The sequence below is a fragment of the Limulus polyphemus genome, unplaced genomic scaffold (genome assembly GCF_000517525.1).
Source record: "Limulus polyphemus unplaced genomic scaffold, Limulus_polyphemus-2.1.2 Scaffold233, whole genome shotgun sequence".
In the NCBI taxonomy this organism is placed as follows: Eukaryota; Metazoa; Arthropoda; class Merostomata; order Xiphosura; family Limulidae; genus Limulus; species Limulus polyphemus.
The window spans coordinates 567,169-589,874 of NW_013665843.1; the positions used below are offsets into that span (position 1 = coordinate 567,169).

Below are 22,706 nucleotides of genomic sequence, written 5' to 3' on the forward strand. Positions count from 1 at the left end.
TAATTCACAAATGCACACTTGCATTGCCTACTAAGAGAAAGTTAGTACCGGTAGTGATCGGGTTAAGCCTCTCCCTAAAAAAAGTATTCAAAGCATCGTGCTGTATAAATTAAATGACTTCATCAAAACACAGTACCAAAAAAATTTTTGTTTGTTTTTATTCCGGGTCATCTAAATTTCTCTAACTTATTTTTCATGTATTCTTTTTTAATGCTTTTAATAATTTTATTGTATTCTTCTTTGTTCCATCAACTTCCTTATGGTAAGGTCTGGTTGTCAATAGTTTGCCAAATAGAAATATTTACTTTAGATATTACAATTATATTTTCATGTATATTTGTATCAACCTTTTTCAATTTTTTTTTTCCATTCAGATTACATTAGATCTTTCAGTCTTAAATAAAAATGTAGAGGTTCTTAGGAATATGTTGTGCATATGCACTTTATAAGTTTGTGAATAATTTGGTGACTATAATGAAATCAGCAAGCCAGTTTGTCTGACATTGCCAAAATCCAAGTTTTTTGGAGTGTAGTTCAAAATGTTAACATGCTAATTAATGCTACACAAAAAAAAGGAAAACCAATTTTAATACTTGGAATGAGACTTGATCTTTGTCTTAAAAGTTAAACATAAGAAAACGTACCTTTGGAATTTTTGTGATTATTTTGTGTTAACTATATTAAGAACAAGTGTCAATATTTTTGGTATTCTCTACAAACTCAATAGACTTCAAAACATCAGATTTAAATTTATTTAAGTCATTAACAATTTCCCAAACTTTCCACATGTCCCCCAGTGGGACAGTGGTAAGTCTATGGATTTACTATGCTAAAATCAGAAATTCGATTCCCTTGGTGGGCACAGCAGATAGCCCAATGTGGCTTTGCTATAAAACACACACACACACACACAAACTTTCCACAATCAACCTGAAAGGATGTACATTTTGAAACATTGATATCAAAGCTAGCAATATGTTAACATCATATTTAGACCTAAGTAAAACTTATTTGTGAGTTGCCATTCTATAAATAATATATATTACTCTTTTCCATATTTTTATTTATAAAGTATTGTTAGTATTTTTACAATGCTGAGGTGAAATATATTCTAATATAGAAAAATATATTATCAGTGTTGTTATAAGTGACCTTGTAACTTGCGTTTATTGTGAATGACAATGGTTTCGTTCAAAACGTTTTTGCATCTGCTACTGGCAGGTCAAACTAGACTGTGAAAAACAGAGCCAGGTTTGTTATCAGCAGTCTAGAGGCTTCAGTGAGTTTAGTGTAATACCATTTTACCTCTGTAATGTACTAATAACTTTCATGTTGCTGATGGAACTCTCATTACATGGTTTGCAGTGGGAATAGTTTTTTTATACACATTGATGAGATTTTGGTGTCTTGTTATGTTTCAGGCCATAGTTGAAAACTTGGGTATGATATTTCAACACTTATAATAAACAGTTCTGAAACTGAAATCAGTTCAATGTTCTTTTCTGCAACTATAGGTGGGATCTCACAGACATATAGTGAGTAGAGATGGGGAGGTTTCAGTTTCTAGTAAGATAAAACCAGTAATAGATTGGCCTGAACCTTTAAATGACAAGAAAAGCCAAAGGTTTCTTAGCCTTGTATCTTACTCAAGATGTTTTGTGGACAATTTTTATATAATAGCAGCTCCAGTTTCAGCATTAACTAATGACAACTTCCATTTCAGATGGACTGACTATTCCACAGTCATTCAAGTTGAAGGAGAGATATTCCATTAATTTTGTGTACAGCTGTCACTTGGAGCACTGCTGTCACAAGTACACAATGTCGTGGAATTTGGTATAGCATAGATAAGTTGAAAGTTAATGTCCACTAAATGCCATTACTGCATGACAAAGAAAGAACTGTTTGCAGTCGTAGTGTCCTTTAAAAATTGTCATCACCATTTGTGTGGTGGAGGATTTATAACTCGAGTAGATCATACATCGTTAACATGGCAGATGATCTTTGTCGAATTGGAAGGTACTGTTACACATTTGATCACAATGTTGCGGGAGTACAGATTTATTGGACAAGACTGGCAGCATAAATTCTGGTGGGCATTCTTATTAGCAAGTAAGAGCTCATTTAGTGTGTCCGGATCCTTGCCATAAGATCTAAAGTCTTAGCAATGACAACAAACCATGAATTCTTGAATATTCCACTAATGAGTGGATATTAAATATGATGAAGGAGAAACTGTGAGAAGAACTAGTAAAGGACTCTGATGCACTTGATCAGTACTTGATTCTGTTTCAGATCAATGAATGCAGTATAGATGCATGTAATCTCTGTCAGTTGTTTGACCAACTAGAGGTTTTGGAGGTAGTGTTATACAATTGTTACAACCTGTGTAAGCAAGGTACCTAACTTGTGATGCAGCTAGTGGTTGCAAAATCTTTTGAGACCCAAAATCCACTGAACATTACATGGTACACTAATCAGAGGACACCAGGAAGTATTGAATATTACAACTAACCTGAAGGGATGCTTTTACCAGCCCCATTCTCTTAGAAGTATAGTCCAATGCTATAAAAATTACACTCCCTGTGCAACTAAGAGAAAGAATTGCCTGTGCCAGGAAAACCGCTGTCAGCAAGTTGTAGGTTTTTCATTCCAAAAAATATGCCTAGGTATTGCTGAACCCTTCCCAGAAACTGGTCATGGTATTTTGTTAATCTTGGTAGTAGTGGATTAGTTCATTAAATGGGTTGAAACATATGCACTGGCTGATACAATGACTCAAACAATTGATAACTTACTTTGGGGAACCAGAGAAAATCCTTATTGATCAAGGAGAAAACTTCAGCAGTCATCTGTTTGCCAAGAAGGTACTGATTGTGGTGGAGAATCATTCTTCACTTAGTCATTTGTAGTTTGGTTGTTTGGCTGACTGGACCATCCAAACTATAAATGGTATATTTTCTAAGTTTGTGAGATCAGATCAAACTGACTGGATTGATCACCTGCCATATGTATTAATGGCATACTGTGCAACAGAACAGCAGTATACTTGCTGTTCTAAGTTTGTGAAATCAGATCAAACTGACTGGAATGATCACCTGCCATATTTATTAATGGCATGCTGTGCAATATAACAGCAGAGTACTTGCTGTGTTTGAACCTTTTACTGTTTGGATGTAAAGTTACACTCCCAGTAGGTTTTATATATGATCCCCACTGACTGCAGAACTGCCTGAATGTGAACAAGAATAGGTGGAATGATTCTGTTCCACATTAATTGACTTGTTTTATTTTGCTGTTTTGTGCATAAATAAAGTTTGTTTTTGTCGCCTTTACATCAAGTCTTGTCTGTTTTCATTTATTACTCCTACAACAAAATACTAGCCTGTCATTAGGTATGCCGAGTAAATAAATGTTCAGTTATTGCAAAAATTGGGTAATTGTGCTATTTTTATCCTCAGAATATCACTGCACTTATCAAATTTCAGTTGTCATATTTACACAAATGACTGAAAGTAAAACAAAAGTGGAAAATGATTTTGATAACACTGTTAATTCTGTATATATCAAGCATACATTTTTGTCTGTAAAATGTCATTAATAATGGGTTTCTTCTATGTAGTTTATACTTTAACTACATACAGTTGTAAATGGAACTAGGCTTCTACACTAGTCAAATTGCCAAATACCCCATATTTATCACTGTTTGTTAACTGCAACAGTAATCATTTTTATGTACACAGATGTGTAAATGCAGAATTGTTCTGGTAAAGCACTATAGAGTATATCATAAGGCTTATGAAAGTTTTAACTGGTTCTTTAATACACTAAATATGAATTAACATTTGCATTGTGTATATTCAAACAGTTTGTTATTAGTAATGAATAATTATTTTCTTATTCAGGAATAGAAGCTTTCTCCCATTTGTGAGTGTCATGAGTGTAATACAGCGAGAAATGGGACAAAGAAAGGGGCCAACTCCAGTAGGCTACAAGAAACGAGAAATGTTTTCTTCACCTGATATCAATTCTTCCACCACTAAACCTTCTCAGCAAATTTTTAGAGAGTCACAAATTGATTACTTTGATTTTACCTCCTAATTTTGGCTAAGTACACAATACAGTAACAGCTTCAATAAAGTTATCAGGTGCTTGCAGGGCCACTGCAAGATTCACACCAACCACATTTTTTAATGTGACCTTGTACAACTCAGTGCAACTCTTGTAATATGCCATACAAAAATGGTATCAGCTTTTAATGAAGACAAGCATGAGTTAGCATATTACTGTATGAATGCCCATTAAAATACCATTAATATGAACCTTAAATTTATCCATTGGCATCATATTTATTTATCAGTATTTGCAGTGTTACTAAAAGGATGAAGTGTCATTAAGATGAGCTAAACTGTTAAGAAATCTTTGAATTTAATAGCCATGGAAGAGCTGAATTATTGGGAATTGGTAAACCCTCACTTAATCATTTTTTTGGAAATAATGACTAACACAATTTAATTTACATTAATAATCCATCAGATTGTTTTTATGGATTTACTGAGTCGTTCTCCTTTAAAAAAGTATTAAAGTTGCAGTAATTGCATCCATATTAAAACTTAAAGGAAAATTAAGAATGGGAGTGTTATTAATTTGTGTATTTTACATACATATATTGTAATGAATAGGCATAAATTTATAAACTTGAAAAAATATTTTCAAATTATATAAACACACACATACATGCTTAAACATCTTTACATTAAGTTTTCCTCAGAGGTAAATTATAAATGCTAATAATAACTGGTCTTATTAGCTTATCTTGTTAGCAATTAATACATGTTAGTAGACCACAAGTAATTTTAAATAATTGAACCTACATGTGAAACAGGTAACTAACAATTATAGCCCAAAAAATGAAAACAAATAATTCTTCTACAATTTTCTCATGTTTGTTTGAACACAGATATTCTTGCAACAAATTTTCAATGAAAAAATACAATTACATGTGTAGCAGCATAGCAATGAAATAAAAATATTAATGTTATATCTATGCTCCTGTGTTTCTTTTTTGGGCATGCCACTGAGTATTCAGGCGTTTTACTTGGCAGTTAGCTGGAGTTTCTCAAAACAGCTTGTATAGAGTGACAGTAGTTCAATGTATGTAACAATGTCAGATGTTGGTTTTGAATTGAGATTAAGCTACTCGCATTTTTTTACACTGGTTTGGCTGTTGTATAGGACATTCAAAAGAAAATGGTGTTTTTCGTTTTTAAAACATGAGAATATAGTAAACAGAATAATAACCATATTACAACACATCATTTCAGTAGTAAACATGCATTTGTGTTTGTTTTTCAAATTATAATCATAGACTTGACAGCTTTAAATATACATGGATTCACTAAATGTTACAACAGGTTTTACTCGCACGAAAAAACAAGAAGAAAGTACATTTTTACATATGAGACATACATATCAGCAACTTTCAATATTGTTATTCCATTTGTTGTATGATGTCTAGTTCAACAGGAAGTTCATCTTAAGTGTCAAACCAGAAGCATCAGTGCATAAAAGTAAATGAGATATTTAGATATTTAGTTGTATTTAGAAAAATAATGTCTAACTAGATTTCAAAAGATTTGAAATAATATTCCACACTATTTCATCATTTTTAGTTTTACATGCAATAAACTAACTAAAAATTTCTGAGAGTATGTTAATGTCCATAGATGATTAAAAAAAAGTTATAGACACATAATTATAGATTTACTCAACTACAACATAAGACATTGCTGATTTTCATGAGTAATTTTTGTCTTTGTTAGTAACTTAAAAAAAAGTGTGCATTCAGGAACAGTGTGACATGCAAAACCAAGTAATCCTCACATGACTTTTTTGCCATAGCACTAGAACACAATCTTTCTCCAGAAAAAGTTGAAAACTTTTTTTTTCAGTTATTCCAATGCTTGAATACTGCTTTTTATAGAAAATATATTTAACCAAGCAACACATTTCTCTGTGATATGTGAGATTGAAGCTTTTGAAGGCTTTTAATATTATCATATAATGCATTTATATGCATGAAAATGATGCTTGTCCCAAATGTAGTTCTTTGAAATGCAATGAAAATTTTAATTTTATAGTCATGTAGCCAAAGAAAGTAATACCACATATTTGGATATGAATAATGAAATCAACATAAATGTAATATTTTGCCATTTAAATAGTGAAGATGTAAATGGGAAAATTAATTATATAAATCTTATAGTTGACTTTTAAAATTTTATTTTTTACCAAGAATACATGATAAGATTTGTCTTGCAGTGTGACAAAATAACTTGATTGTGGCATTAAAGGAGTCCTTTGGTTTTAAGTAAAATTGATGAAGAGAAGTTTCACATTCATTATTATACTTGTTTTTAATTCTTTAAAGATGATACAACTGCCTAAAGTTTTGTACTTTAGATGTGATCTTTTTATAGTAATGTAATTTTGGAAATCTGTCTGACTTTTGCCTAAATTGAGAAAGTATTTTTAATGAGATTGTTGCAGTTGGTTAATTTTTTAAACTTCTAGGTATGATACTATAAAAAATTCATTAACACTAATTATTTTAGTGTATTTTAAGAAGGACAGAAGTAGAAAATAAGTTTTTTCTACTGTTATCCAAAATGTAGTAGACATTACTGTTAAAGTTTAAGTCTCCTAAATACATGTTTTTTTTGTTTTATATATATATATATACACACACACACACACACAATGATAACTTATTGTTTGTTATGTTCATTCTGATTTTTTAGGATGATGAAAGTTGTAGCATCTAAGAATAACCAGAAAGGATGGCTGAATGTGTTATGATTTTTGTAGATGAAACATGACAGTTAGAAAGTGCCATGTGAAGTTGCCAAAATGGAATACACATTTAACTGGTTCCTGTTTAGTTATTTTGAAGTTTTTAAGTTATGTACAGTAATGTTTTGTGAAGAATAGCTATATTGGAAACATGAATATGAGCTTTTTTCTACAAGATCAAACTGGGATGAATACAGTTTGAGTCTTGATTGCATGCAAATAAATTAAGTTTTGCTTTGGTCAAGAGTTTTAAATCTTGTCTCTGTCAATCATAAGGATATTAACGTGTCAGAAGTGTGATACATCCTCTGGTTAACTTGGTTAACAATAATTAACATCTATGGGAATGCTGAAGTATCTCCAGAAGGTTTGATAAAAGTTACAGCATATACATCAGGAATCAAATTATGACTGATCCTTTAGATAGCTAGGATCTAGTAATGTAAACTTGTACTTTAAATATATTGGTAGATGAGCTTGTTTATTATTAACAGTTGTGATCCCTATAGGTACATTTGGTTTAGCATTTTGGCTTATAAATAAATGCTAACTAACCATAGCAGTGATTGACTTTTTCCAGTGAACAAATTTTTACAGTGCCTAAAGTACTGTCAGGATGATTGGAGAATACATCATTCTGTGCTTTAACCTAACAGGTACAGCTTGATGTGTATTTGGTTTTTGAGGAAAGAGATGTAGGTATGCAGCACTTTTTGATAAGGTGAAATTTATGTGATTCAGTTGAGTAATCAGCTCTTTTAAAGTTTTTATAGCCATTAGCTTTTCATTCCTGCATTGACCAGTAGCAGCACACCCTTGTTTAGGCATGTCTATTATGGCCTTCAGCAATTCTGGCTGCTCCTCTTTTAAAGTAGTCTGCCAAAACTATCATGCTTGTTCAACATGGTTTTTAACTGTGAACATTGATCAATAGCTTCTACAAAACATTCCTTTTTATTTTTATGGAATTTTTGCTTCTTTTATTTTTATAATAATTTTGTCATTAATAGAGAATGGTGCCAATCACCATTTTTTGGTTTTGTTTTTTCTGTTGAAATGCAATATTTTTTCAAGTGTTATCTTGGACTTGGCATTGACTTTTCTGCTTTTTGTGTACAATTGTCCTTCATCAGCCTTTGATTTTTCAGATTCGGCAGCAGCTTTCAGCCAATATTAAGCTTGTGGTATTTAGTAATAATATTTAAAATTGGGGTATGAATTCACAACATAAAGTACAGGATAATAACTATTTGTAAAGGGGGGTCACATAATGGGGAAGTGAGTCACTGAAACTATAAGGTGACCCATCATGTTAAATTTCATAATACCCCCCTTGAAGTAAAAAAATCATATTAAAAAGTGCTTTCTCTCAAAAGCTAAAATTGTAACATTACCCCACCCACCCCCTAACTCTGGATTAAAGTGCCACTGAAACATCAAATTTCACCTGAAAATATCAGATTAAGCACATTGGCTTCAGCAATTGATAATACGTTATTTAAGGTCGACCCAGTAAAGAGCATGTTTCATTCGTGAGTTGAATATCTGTATATCTAATATAAGTTGGGAAATATATTAGCATGAACGTAACATAATAGCTGATACAAAATTGATCCTTTCATATTTTAAAAGCAGAATTTCATATGACATCTATATATAAAAAAGCCACTATGTGTTGTAACTTTCAAATTGCCTCGGTGGTTAGACAGCTCGAACCTTAAGTGGAAGTCTCGCTTTCAAATTTCAGTACAGTTGGGATTTTTTATAATTCCTTTTAAATGAGTGATTGTGTTTAGAAGAATCTCTTTCAAAAACACAAATACTATGATATTTTTAAATTAATGTGTGTTAACACTGTATACCAAAGTGGCTCAGTGGTTACAGTACTCGATTCTCACATGTTCAAGTATCGTGTTAAAACCCAATCGAATCAGTATTTCATAATGATCATATTTACAGCAAGTTTTTAAGTACCATTATAGATTAAATCAGAAATTTGAGATGTTGGTCAAAATTCGATAAAAGATGGCATGCTTACAGCATCGAGCCACTTCAGCTTTTCCTTTGAATTGAACACTTCTAACACAATGTATGAAGTAAATTATAAACCAAAAATAGTTTAGAAACAAAAAGTAGATGAATGGCACTACAAAATTAAGAAAGCTTAGCAAAATTAAGATAACTGAAGCATAGAAAAACAATTGGCATGTTCAAATATAGCTCCTGAAGAAACATAAAAACAAATTGATGCTGATAAACATTAGCTTGCTTGGGCAGTTATCTGTTCAAGTATGATGAAATCCCAGTGTTCTGCAATTATGGGCAGTAAGTGAAACTAGCAGTATTGCTAGGGTTTTGCCCATCATGGACTAGACAAACAGATCTGAAATTGCTAGTGGAGAAATGTGCAAACTTATTGGCTGAATATGCCAATATATTTATGGGATCACATAGCTAATTAGGTCAAACAACAGTCACCTAACATCAAAGATACAGGTGATGCATATCCCTCAACTGCTGTGTAGGCTTTCCTGGAGTAGCAGAGATATAGCCAGCAATGAAATACAGTAGAAAATAAAAGACTAGATCAAACAGACTTCAAAGAATGCTTGATCATTTCCAGTGAACAGATGATGTGGTTGCATTAGACCTGGTATCTGGATACTGGCAAGTCAAGCTGGATGACAAAAGCAGACCCAAGACTACTTGTACATCAAACATACTTCAAAGAATGCTTGGTCATTTCCAGTGAACAGATGATGTGGTTGCATAAGACCTGGTATCTGGATACTGGCAAGTCAAGCTGGATGACAAAAGCAGACCCAAGACTAATTGTTACATGAGAGATGGCTTTTATGAGTTTTATGTCATACTAGGGCTGCAATGGGAGTATTTAGTTGCATGTTCAAGTCAGTGACTGAGAAAATAAAAATGGTATTCCAACCAATAAAAAATTCAGGTTTAAGACTGAAACCAGAAAAATGGATCCTAATATAACTTCAGAGGTTCAAGGTTGTTCTCAACAAGTAACCAAGCAAGATGTCTGCAGTTTCCTTGGTTTTGCATTGTACTACTGAGTTTGTGGCCAACTTCTCCATGACGGTCTCACCATTAACAGTGTTCACAAAAGTTGAGATGCACTTCAGATGGAGTGAGGAATGTAAACAAGCATTCAAGTCCCTGAATCATGTTAGCATGTCTACGACAGGACTGTTTGTGGTAAATAATGAAACTGTTGAAAGTGAACTTGGAGCAGTGTTATTACAGTTGTAGTTTTCATAAAACACTATCAATACTATTTGTATGGTAGAAATTTCACTATTTGGGTGAACCATGTAGTGATGAAATGGATGATGAACTTTAAAAATACAGAAAGGATGACTATGTGGTATTTTGAGGTAAAACTGATTTCGAGGATCATGACAATTAACAGTCAAGAGTCTCACCATGCACAGATATAAGCCATCCATATTTCCATGTTGTGAGCCCAGGTGATATAGTATGACAAAGCTCTATTCTTGCAACAAGGTTATCCAAGGTTAATCATTTCAATAAAGCATTGTACACTTGGACATTAAATCTCGTACCATATAGTGTTGATAGAGCTTTATAAAGACTTAAACTGCAAGCAGTTTTTTTCTTCATCATAAAATATTCGCATTCCGAAGTCATGAGTATGGGCAATTACATGATCTACTCTATCCTGCATCTGCAGAACAGTGACCCACTTCCACCATTAGGAGCTCTAGAACAGTGATTGCTTGTTTGGATTTGCATCACTTTTATCTATGTGTGGCAGTTTAGTGTTGTGGGACTAGATGGCTGATCATATTCAACCAAGTCACTAAGTTTCTCTTGTTGTGTTTGGTCCAGATTGTTTGCAAAATCCTCAGCTAACAATCATGTATGTTTTGACAATCACATAATTTCAGATTCAGTGCAAGGGATGCAACCTGGGCATCATTGCTAGCATCAGTTACTTCTACTTTACTTACTGCATTGATATCACAGTACTGTTGTAATTGAGTAACAAATATATGTGTTGTTTTGTTCACCGATCTTCGAGTGAATTTATTACGTTAACCTTCTCAAGTTGGTAACTTATAAGCTTTAGTCCAACGACTAACCATCCTTGTTCTATTGAACTCCTTGACCAATATTTGTAATGTTTAGTAAGAAAATCTATATACTTTGTGAACTGATTCAACCATTGTTTTAACAGATTATACGCCTGTAATCGAGAGTATTAAAGCCTGACAGTGCCAAATAATCCCTAAATCATTTTCAAATATATATGGTTCCCATCCCTTGGGCAGAATATAATTCCCAGACTGTTTTATCTATGTTTGTAATGTACCACTGAACTATTACCTATAATAATGTGAAATTGCTAATATTATTCATCTCTTGTTTAATACAGACAGTATAGCCTGTACATTAAGAATCACAGTTTGCTTAAATGTCACTGCAAAGTTTCAATATGATCGGTCATGCCATTCTCAAATTATTCATACTTTATCGGAACATATAAAACATATACCAATCATACTTTTTAATTTAAATCACAAAAATGTTATTACAGTATAAATGCTATAGATTTAATATTTATGATTACATTTCAACTTTTGATACACGGAAGGAACAGGTTTACTATTTTAAAATGGAATATTCCTCAACGAGTACATATATTTACATATATTATTTATTAAAGCAATATTTTCTGATGAGCGAACGTACATAAAACTTTCAATTTCTAACCATACAATGCAGTAAACTGAACTTTTTTATATCTACAAAACAATTGCACGTGTTACTTAAATCATTGTAGTATTTTTGAACATGCTCAGAAACTATGCATATTAAGTTCATCTATATCAAAAGTATAGAAATCTCCTAATTAACATGATCATGTACTTATCGATCAATCACATTACACAAAACTCTTGGGCTATTCTAATTGCATAATGCACCTATGGAATCAAAATGCATCTTTCTTTTTTTCAGTAACAGGAAGTGACACAAGTCCTCAAATCCACAGCCTAGTACACTAGGAATTAGGTTATACCTGATTCTCTCTGTGTAACAACTTACAAAATTTGCATAGTTCTTATCTTTCTCACAAAACTACTTGTTTCACTATTTTTTGAAAAAATAACTTCCTTTTGTTATGATTCTATTTCATTAATAGAGAATGTATATTATGATCTCTGAGGAATTTCATTTAACTAACTAAAGCTTTTGTACAGATATCAAATTTGTGGTGATGTAACAGTTGGGGAGTCATATGCAGTTTTGAAAGATATCAAAATATGCTCAAATTAATTTTTTTGATTCTTAAAAGAATGTTCCAAAAATGAATGATATTTTATTTAGAATATTCTGGTTATTTTGTTGGTAATAGTCATATTGTGCAAATTTTACTTGAAATGTAATATTATGCAAAATATATAAACTTCTTTGAAACTATTCTGTGCTTCACACTTATACATATACGTAGTTTATTCAGTTTTTCAAAGTTACTACTTTATCTGAAAATGAGTTACAATAAACATAATTAAAATTCTTAAAAATCATTGTAATGCTTGTTGTAAGCTGGGCATACTAATTTATGATTTTTTTTAACTGTAGCCTACCACTGTACAGTAATACCAGCATAATTTAGAATTATTTGTTTATAACAGTATGTAATTGACATTTTTGTAAGATTTGATATTACATATTACTATTTTTTCTAGTGCACAGTCTTGCACTAGAATAACTATCCTTTGAACATGATTTACTAAAATGGTGCAATGAAGTATTGTGTTTAACAGTATCAATTTATTGCACTTAAGAAGTTTGGGCTGCTAGCTGAAGTAATAAAATTTATTTATGATGACATTTATAACACTTAAAGGAAGAAAATTTACTTCTACCAAAATATTCATATTTTAATGAAAGATGAGCATACCATGGCAACAAAGGTGGACTGGAGAATAAAAATGTTTATACCAGCCCTTCAATGAGAGGGATTCTTGAAAATACTAAGCAGGGTGCTGCATTTAATGTTGCATAGCCTGTCATACATACTAGTACTACTCATACCATCTCCAAGCAGCTCAGCAGGAAGTCTGAGGGCTTACCATACTAAAAATCAGGTTTCTATAACTGTTGTGGGCACAACAAAGATAGCTCATCTCATAGCTTTGTGCAGTTCATTAATTAAATAAATTGTATTGCAAAAATTTTCATTTACAATCCAAAAAAATTAATTTATTACCAGTCTAAGTAAAGTGCAGACCTATTTTGACTACAGATTACATAAACTGAAACTAATTCATCCGTAAAAGAATTTTAATCATTTACCATGTTCCATGTAAGTTATGCTATAAGTCATTAATGGGAAATTAAGCCCAATTTAAATATTTTCTTTTTCATAACAAACTATTTTTACATGCACCATCAGCCTACTGGAAATTTCCCCAAATTCCTGGCAGCCAAATTTGCCTCTACCTACCAACACAGGATCTACACTCATGGAAATGGCTTTTGTTTTTCAGTTTTGCAATATTTTTTAACACACAATTTCTAAACCAAGTTAAATACTTAATTATAGTTCAATTCCTCTTAATATTTCACCTAATTATGCTGTACATCAGAAATGATTAACTTCATTTGTAGTTCCTTTTTATCTCTACTTTATTTTATTTTTTAAGTTTATGTGTATTTATGAAAATCTTAAATTATAATGATGCCAGTACCTACACCTGATGGTTAAATTTGTGCCATAATATTAGCTGACAAAGTGTCTGGGATATCATTCAAGAACTGTTTTATTTATATAATTAGTATAAATTGTACACAAAAATTACAAGATCTTCTATACGTTACTTTACCCTAGATTACCTGTTGAAGGATTCACCGACTTAAATAATATCCAAAAAAGATAACGTTAATTTATAATGTTGTGTGTTGCAATCTCTTGTAAATGCTAACTTAAAAATCATTGGAATCTTCACTCTTTACTAACTCACTATATTAGGCATACATTTACATTGGTAGTAAAGCATGTGTTTGTATTAAGTTAAAGGGTGGGTAATTTTTTGCATGTTTAACAGAATAGAAAAAAATCTTATTAACACTTGAACAAAAGATAAGACACTAAGATATTTTATACACTAACATATACGTTAATAATTAGACATTTTAATGAGTATGATTACCATTTACTACTGGCAAGAAATATATTTCCACTGGTTGTGTTCAAAACTATTAGGTTCATGTACAAGTATTTTCATGATATTTGAAAATCATTCAAGATAAAAACACCAAATAACAGACAAAAAATAATATCCAAGACTTTCTGGAAAATAGCCATTTCTTCTTTAGTCTTGGGTATTTATTTGTAGTCATTATTCTTTATATATTTTGTGTAGAATTATAGACTCCATATTTCAGTACTTGTCACAACAGCTGTAGCAATATTTCTATGGAAAATTCTACTCATACTTGTTTTTAAATATACATGTAAGTTATACATTATTAATTTGTATTATCCCATTTAAAGTTCACTAGAAGAAATAATTAAGTTGAAGATTATAATATTATAGAAAAGAGAGTTAAAAATTTTGACAAAGGATAGTGAAATCAGAAAATAATGCTGTGAATAATTAAGATATACTTAAATCTTTCTAGGTATTATAATGATAAATAAATTTTTAAGAGAATTACCCTAGTAAAATTACTCAAGTATTATACTATAGCTAAATTTACAGTCTTTTTGAATGCCTTTTTCATATTAACATTTTTACAGTTGTGTTAAAGGCTATTAAATTTATAATGGCCCACAAATTATTGGTTTGAAATATTTTGCCTTATTACCAACTATAACCTAGCTAAGCTAATCAAAAGCAGTGTTTCATCTTGTTAAAAAAATTTGTTAAGAGCAAAAGATTCCTCGTGTTATCTTATAAATTATAATTTTTGAGAATTAATTTGCATAGGTCACAGAATAACATTGCAAATTCAATAAGCTTTGAATATTTCTGTATGCATCCACTTGCAAATGTTAATATCACCATATGAGAAATTGCAAAAAAGGTTGACGATATACGTCAATGTGAAAACTATTACGTTTTGATGCATAAAATTTTATTTCTATACATGGTCAAAATTAAGATTTATTTAATAATACTATGCTATTAGTTTAAGTTTCTATTTCTTGTATTGCTATGTTCTTTATAATTTGTGATTTTATAATGGAGAGGTAAATGTAAAACTAAAACAAATTTATTTTCATTAGCTTTGTAATATTTTGGATATTTCCTTTTATATTGAACCAAATGATAATAATTTTACATTCATATTAACTAAACTTACCTCACGTGTGTTCTTTAGTTAAGTTAATAAACTTTCAAAATATACAAAATCAATTTTTAATTATCAACATTATTAAACTTTGATTAAAAGTTGATATTTTCGAAAGTTTTAAAATGCTGTTAAACAAGAGACTAAATCTTACATTATTTTAAATTGTAAACATAAATATTTGGAATAACACTGCTATCCAACATGTAAAATCCAACTTCCAGTTAAGTCACTAAATCCAGTTGTTACAAATAAACAGTTCCTGTACCTTGGGTAAAATGAAATTACCTGACTTTACCAAGACCCTTTCCTGATTAAAATATGTTATTATGTGACCATTTGATTTATGCTTGTGATGTATCATTGAACTATTAGGTATAATATTAAGTAAAATTGCAAAACATTTCTCATATGTTGTTTAATAAAGACAAGACAAGCTATATATTAAGAGCCATGGTTTGCTTAAATGTCATACTGCAGTTTTAATATGATCAGTCACTCCATTCTCGAACTATTGATACTTTATCAGAACATACACAACAAAAACAGTTCATCCCTTTATTTATGATAGTACAAGTTGATCACACTTTTAAATCATAATTCAAATCACAAAAATGTTGTTATACCATAAACAACACTAGATTTTAACATTTGTGATTACTATATATTGACTTTTAATAGATGTAAAGAACATGTTTATATTGTAAAATGGAATATTCTTTAACAATCACTTATATACAGGAACATCGAGAGCCAGCATGGGCCCTGGGGCAAACATCCTCGCCAGGCCCCCTTTCTCTCTCTCTCTCTTTTTTAACATTTTCAAGAATTTATTAAAAAGAAGATCCTAAATTAGAACAACAACGAGCTCATAAACCAGACAAAATCATAGCAGCAGCCGTTTTTACTTCACAGTATAAGCGTAAAAATGTTAATAAAGTAAAAACAAATATCTATTAAATCTATAAAGCAACAAATACATATTAATTATTACTCAAATTATTATTTCAGTCGTTCTTAATGTATCAAGCGTCTATATGCAAAGAAAAGCCAAAAACTATGGTTTTTATCATTAAATAAAGATATAGCCTAAAGATGCTTTGCGGTCTTTACGACATAACCAGGTTTCATTTGCACGGGCCCCCAGGCGTTCTCTTTGAGTTACAGTGGATGGAGCAAATGTGAGTCCAAGTATCGAGAAATCGGACATGCAATGTGAAGGGTTTTAAAGTGTATACCTGTGAGTTTTATAATGTCATTGTTTCTTATATAAGAAAGATGTTCACGTGAATGATCCCCTAAGCGGTGACCCATTTGACCAATGTATAGCATGTTGCACTTTTTACAGCATATATAGTATATGTTAGGTTTCTACTGAAGAATGTAGGTGTGGATACTACAAGGGGTTTGGAGTAAACCACACTTACTACAACCCCTATCAGGGTAATGTCCATTTGTGTGATAACACTTTCTCTTAATTCCCTATTACAATTGTCCTATACTTCACAAACAGTTCCTCCTCCTGAAATTTACAACATTCGGAAATAAGAATCGAATTGCCCACTATTGAAATAGACAACATTCTATCTGACATAGTTGTACATTATTGTTGTACGTGTTGTAGTGAAAATGAAAAGCGAAAATAAAAATGTACTCTGTTGAAGAGAAAGAAAAAGTTTGTGAAAAATATAAAAAAGATTTTGAAAACACTGTAATGACTGATGTTTGGGACAAACAAAGGAATAGATATGCGACACCTAGAAAGAAAACTTCGTTAGTTTGATCTCGAAAGCTGTGAGAGAGTTCTTTCCTTCAATAAAAAATGCTCCATCAAACAACCCTGAATTTTGGAAACCTGTTGAGTTAGCTAGGAGATGCCATGCCACATATGAGGAAAACACCACCAATTCTTCTTTTGGGCCTGCGAGTAAAAAAGAAAAATGTATCGAAAGTCAGGGGGAGAAAGAAAAAGTGCTGCCCCTGGGGTAAGTCTTATCATTATGTATATGTACCCTTTTCTGTGCTGACAACTCAGCCAGAAAAATCATTGTTTAATTTTTTTTTAATGGTGAGTGACATTACACTGAAATATTCGCAGAACAAATTTGTTTTTGTTTGAATGACAAAAATGCATTTACTTTTTGTTTATTTATTTATTTATCCAATTATTTAGGTTCGACACATTTTATATTCGAGTGGTTTATTGATATGCATGGGTCTTTGAAGGCCAGGTTACCCAAGTGTGTGTTCAAGGGAAAATGCAATGAATTGTATAGCAAATGGTTAAGTTGTCAGGAAAAGGAGGTGCCGATGAAAGAGAGGCTTCAATTTTCGAATAAGTGGATCTGTTATTGGATAAAAGAGTATCAAGTAAACTTATGCAAACCAAACAAAAGGTTTGTATCATTGAGTTCCTTCAAAATGTTTGGCAAGTACAATACTGGTTTCACTCAAAATTTGGAAGAGAGCCTCATATAATAAACAGAGATCACATGCCACTGCATCGGAATGAAAATGCATCACAAAAAACCCTTTCTATTAGTAATGAATCTACTTTTGTTAAAGAAAATTATATATAATCACGCGAGAGAATTACCATTTTTATGCAAGTATCCACAGACAAGAAAAATCCAATGCCTCTTCCAGAGTTTGTTTTTTAAAGTAAAGGAACGCGTACAAATCTTAATGCCCCACCATTAGTTAGCCAGGCCACATTTTTTGTTCAACTCAGTTACCTGATGATGACAAAACCTTCTTGAAACATTGTACATTTGCTCTTATGTGAAACTTATATTAAAGTTTTTCTTCATTACCCATTCAAGCCGTCTCCAACCATTATTAGTCTCAAAGTGGGTTCCTCATCAAATATTTTTCCTCTAATACATGTAAAACATATTCATAGTATGGAAAGATTGCCATATTTTTGTTTATTTGTAAAAAAACACAAAAAATACAAAAATGCTGCCTCCAGTGAAACAAAATATACTTTGCAATGATAGAGTACATTTTTATTATTCTATAATTATTACTTTCTCCACAAGTTTAACAGATCAGGTAAATTTTTATATATTGTAAAATCCACAAATTAAGTAAAAATGTATTATGTGCTACAACTGTCTTAAGATATTAGCTCTATCTGTTTTTATTTTTCCCATAACAATACCATAAGATTACATTTTAATTAATTTGTCATTAAGATGAATAGATTTTCAAATTAAATTACTACTTGTTGTTGTTTGTTACAAAGCACAAAGCTACACCACGGGTATAAAAACCCGGTTTCTAGCAGTATAAGTCCACAGACTGTGCCACTGGGAGGCTAAATTACTAGTATTCCAACAGAATAACATAAGTTGTCATATTTGTTGAATTTTATGCATAGCTCCACAATTGCTGTCTGTGCTAGCTGTCCCTAATTTTGAAGTGATATACTAGAGGGTAGGCAGCCAGTCAACATCACCCATTGCTAACTCTTTGGGTACTCTTGTTAGATAGATGGAAATAGATCATACAAATAAAAATATTAGACATTTAAAACTGGGTATTTTTATCATTCTAGAATACTTACCTGATAAAAAAAATAATTATATTTTATCTTGTTAATATTGTAATCCAATATTTCATTGAGATTTTTTACAGTTTAAATTTATTCAATAATTTTTACCTGTAAAACTTCGTATTGTAATTTCCTTACAAGAATTTGTTGAATTTTAAAACTATTTCTTTAATGTGGCAGAATACAGTTAATTCAAATCACCAATGGTTGACAGGTTAAAAATAGACCCGCTTAAGCAAGAGTAGCACATGTATAACCACAGCTAATGAAAATTGCATATCATCTGCTACAATAACCAAAGTACCTTACATCCCATTTGCTAGTAGCTTCTCTGTAGCACTTTCAACCCATTTCCACTCCAAATAAATATTTGAAAAACAATCAACTGTTGTTTAAAGTAAATGTTCAATAGAAGTTCAGCATTTCAGTTTTTGGCTTTTAGAAACAACCCTATCTTAGAGATAGTTTGGATGATTATCATAAATCTTTATTTACATAAAACATTTTAGCACAAGAAAAAGTTTCAAAGACTGTGTACTTTTTCAAGGTATTAAGAGTGCCCATGAGTCAGCTGTTTACAATATTTATAATATTCAGAGATATACTTTTTATAATTAGTCATAAAAGCTTGTATGGACAAACAGAATTATCAGATAGTATAGCATAACAAAAATAATAGCAAGGGATGTGGAAAGAAATTTACTTAAAAGTGGTTTGCTTTGTGAACCAAAACATACTTATATAGAAATCAATAAACCGTTCACTGTTTTCGTGTTATATTTAAGGGGCTAGTCGTTCATAAAGCCACCCATCTTCACCTTGGTGAGTCATAATTTCATCTATGGTCTCTCCTGGTAATTGTCTTCTGAAGCGGATACGATCATGTACCCGATGTGTGTTTCCTTGCCAAAACTCCATTACTTGTGGAATAAGCTTAAAACCTCCCCTAGAATAAAATCAGGCAGTTTAGTTCTATGCTTTGATATTATAAGGCATGCTTAACTAGAAACCTAGCTCTTACAGTAGTCTATAATTAAGGAGTAATTTCATTTTAATTGGCATACACCAATATTTTATAAGTTTTCAAGTTCCTCAAGATTACCTAGCTACAAGTACTCTTGCACTCATAACCCAAGAATTGTCAATACAGCTCTTTGTGTGTAAGTGTACAAAATATGCCACATCTTAACTTCACCACCTGATTAATGCAGCAGCAGCAGCATTTGACATTCTACCCACAACCTTAACATGAAAAGTCCAGTCAAACCTCAAAAATGGATAAAAGGAGAATGGCAGTAGTGGGCTCCACAAGAGAAAAAAAAAGAGAAAACTAAACCTAATACGTACTTGCACATTTTAAAGTTTATAAACAATACATTATTTTAATGTACAGTTTTGCAAAGAAGTAAACAAGCCATTAAACACTGGTAAATGTGGAAGTGTTATTTTTAAAATCCATCAGCTTACTTTAAGTGTGATTTGCACTACACCCTAATAAACTAACTGCAATAAAATCAAACAAGGCACAAATATCCTCCTAAACTATAAGTTGCAGAAAAAAGAAGTGTGTGTAATTACAGTATATATAATTAGCAATAATAAAAACATCATCATTATTAGTACCAAAATAGACTTAACAAAATGTCAAAATAAAATATTTGAAAAAGTATGGGACAATGATTCAGATATAATATAAAGGAATGCAGTATATGCTTAATAATAATTTGTTGTTCAGATCAAGGACTGACTGTGAATTGAGTTTAAATATCAAGCCTTATGCTCTAAGCTTTCATGCTAACATTAGCACAAGTATCAAAATATGCGGTCCAATAATGGTCAAATGAGTTGAAATCTTTAGTAACTGGACGATCAATGAAACTATTATGAACAACACAAAGAAATATATTAACACAATAACAATGTTTTCTCTTACATATTGTTATTATTTCACAAGCTTTCAGTCATAATTTCAGGAAACATCTTCTTGTATATCTTTATAAAACCTAACTAACAGTCAATCAGTTAAGAATATTACAAAGAGATGAATATGTTATACTAAAACTATCATGAATACAAAAATCAGTAAGTCTTGTGACAATCACAGCTGATATAGTCACAGTGAAATAAGTTGTACCCCAGCTGAGGTGAGGCATCTTGGAACAGGTGACTATCCACAAACATAACGGTCAATGGCAAAAGCCATCCATATACCCCAACATAATAAAAAAATAATCTCCATTTCAAAAGACAACACAAGTCACATGTATACAACCTGATTCCAAAACATATCCATTCAACTTTCACATACCTCAAGCAGCTGAAGAATGAAACAGGTATTCATGCTATTCCATACAAGACATACAAACCACCAGGCACAGGACTATGGATTTCTGAGAGATAAAAGCTGATGAAACAGGTGCTGGCCAACTGTCATCATCTTACACTGGATGGATCAGGGAAAGCCAGAGGGAGGACATAACAGTAACTGTCATGTAATGATGCAATATTTAATTTGTTATACAAGTTTGTGTAATCATTATTGACTGTCAGTCTGTATAAAAAAAAACACCTAAAACAACTGCTGAAATGTTAATAGAAATCCTGCATATTGAAAAACAATGTGGAAGAAAAGAACTTGCTCTTATGTTTTTACTGATGTGACTCACCTTGTGAACCTACATCATCTCAAAGTACACAAGTTTTCCAAGCCTGTCAAATAACTTGTATATAAAGTTTTAAGCATCTACTGCAGCAATTGCAATGCATGACACATTTTGAAGGGCAAGAGAATTAGTAATTTTCCATGGAATGAGAAAATGGGGCCAGATATAGTCATGAAGTCAATGATATATTTACATGTGAAATATACATTTTGTGTATGTTGAGTTCTGCATGTTTGTTCAAATGTAATACTTCCTTTTTAGCTTTTCTAAATTACTAATTTGTCTTTGTCATATAAATGGGAAACTAGGATAAGGGTAGCAACATGTCAGTGGATGACTGGTTTCTTTAATTCTTTCCTGTCCAGTGGCATTATGCAGGCCACTTCTGCATTTACACTCATTAAAATTACTAACTCACAAAAAAAACTATTTCTCAAATACACCCACTTCAAACATAAAGCATGATATAGTAAATGTAAAATTTATAATGAAATAAAAACCACTATATAGCAGAATACTAGTTATACCATTACGCAACACATTGATCTTAAAGTCAAGTTTCACATACACTTACTAGCAATAATAAAATTACAGACCTAATGAGTTCATGTACAAGCCCATTTCAACAAAAGAAATTTTGCAATAAAATATCATATATTATTAAAACTAATATAAATAAATAGTATTGTTCTAAGTAGTTTCTATCATCAAGCAAATTATTTTGGATTATTTAGTAAAAAGGTGAATGAAAAGTCCAGCTCACTTAATGGTAATCAAAATTTGTTGTTGTTTTTCAAACCAGAACTTTTACTAGTTAGAATACATTTAATGAGGATACCCGAGTATTTCCCTAAACTTCTGAAAAACATTTCAGTTTCTCGTGGGTAACTGAAAAGAAATCATAAATCAAGAGGTTTCACTTTTTCAATGACTGATTGTTCACCTAACAATTAGGTAAGGTGGTGAGGTCTCTACTAATTACCCCATGAAAAGTCCATGTGAATGAGCAAATGCATCAAGATATTGAAATTAGCTGAAAAGTAGTCTGTAAGAATTTGAAAGCATATCATATTTTGATACATTTGAATTGAAACATGATCTGGAGATAAATAAAAACATAAACTTGGAATATTTATTCTCTCTCCCAGTCTAGTTTTGTACTAAAACATGTTTACACGTGTAAAAAATATTTAACCCAATAATGACAAAATGTTTGGCTTTTTCATTATTTCTTAATTTATGGTCCTTTGTAGCAGTGAAAAGTGGCTTTAAATTGTAACAAGTCAATT

The 22,706-nt window shown here is 31.4% G+C and overlaps 2 protein-coding genes across 5 annotated transcripts in view; one reads left to right on the top strand and one right to left on the bottom strand.

Annotated features, from left to right (window-relative positions):
- LOC106478619 (transcriptional repressor NF-X1-like) overlaps window positions 1-5,041 on the top strand; it is a 96,026-nt gene extending 90,985 nt beyond the window's left edge. Inside the window, exon 10 of the mRNA XM_022382245.1 lies at window positions 3,906-5,041. Within this exon, the coding sequence (XP_022237953.1) occupies window positions 3,906-4,101 (196 nt within the window). The 3' untranslated portion in view covers window positions 4,102-5,041. The remainder of the gene's footprint in view (window positions 1-3,905) is intronic.
- Window positions 5,042-17,209: 12,168 nt separating this feature from the next.
- LOC106478621 (pyridoxine-5'-phosphate oxidase-like) overlaps window positions 17,210-22,706 on the bottom strand; it is a 74,415-nt gene continuing 68,918 nt past the window's right edge. For all 4 annotated transcript variants that reach the window (XM_022382241.1, XM_013939176.2, XM_022382240.1 and 1 more), the window contains exon 7: window positions 17,210-19,700. In XM_022382241.1, coding sequence (XP_022237949.1) covers window positions 19,535-19,700 — 166 coding nt within the window. In that variant the 3' untranslated portion in view covers window positions 17,210-19,534. The remainder of the gene's footprint in view (window positions 19,701-22,706) is intronic.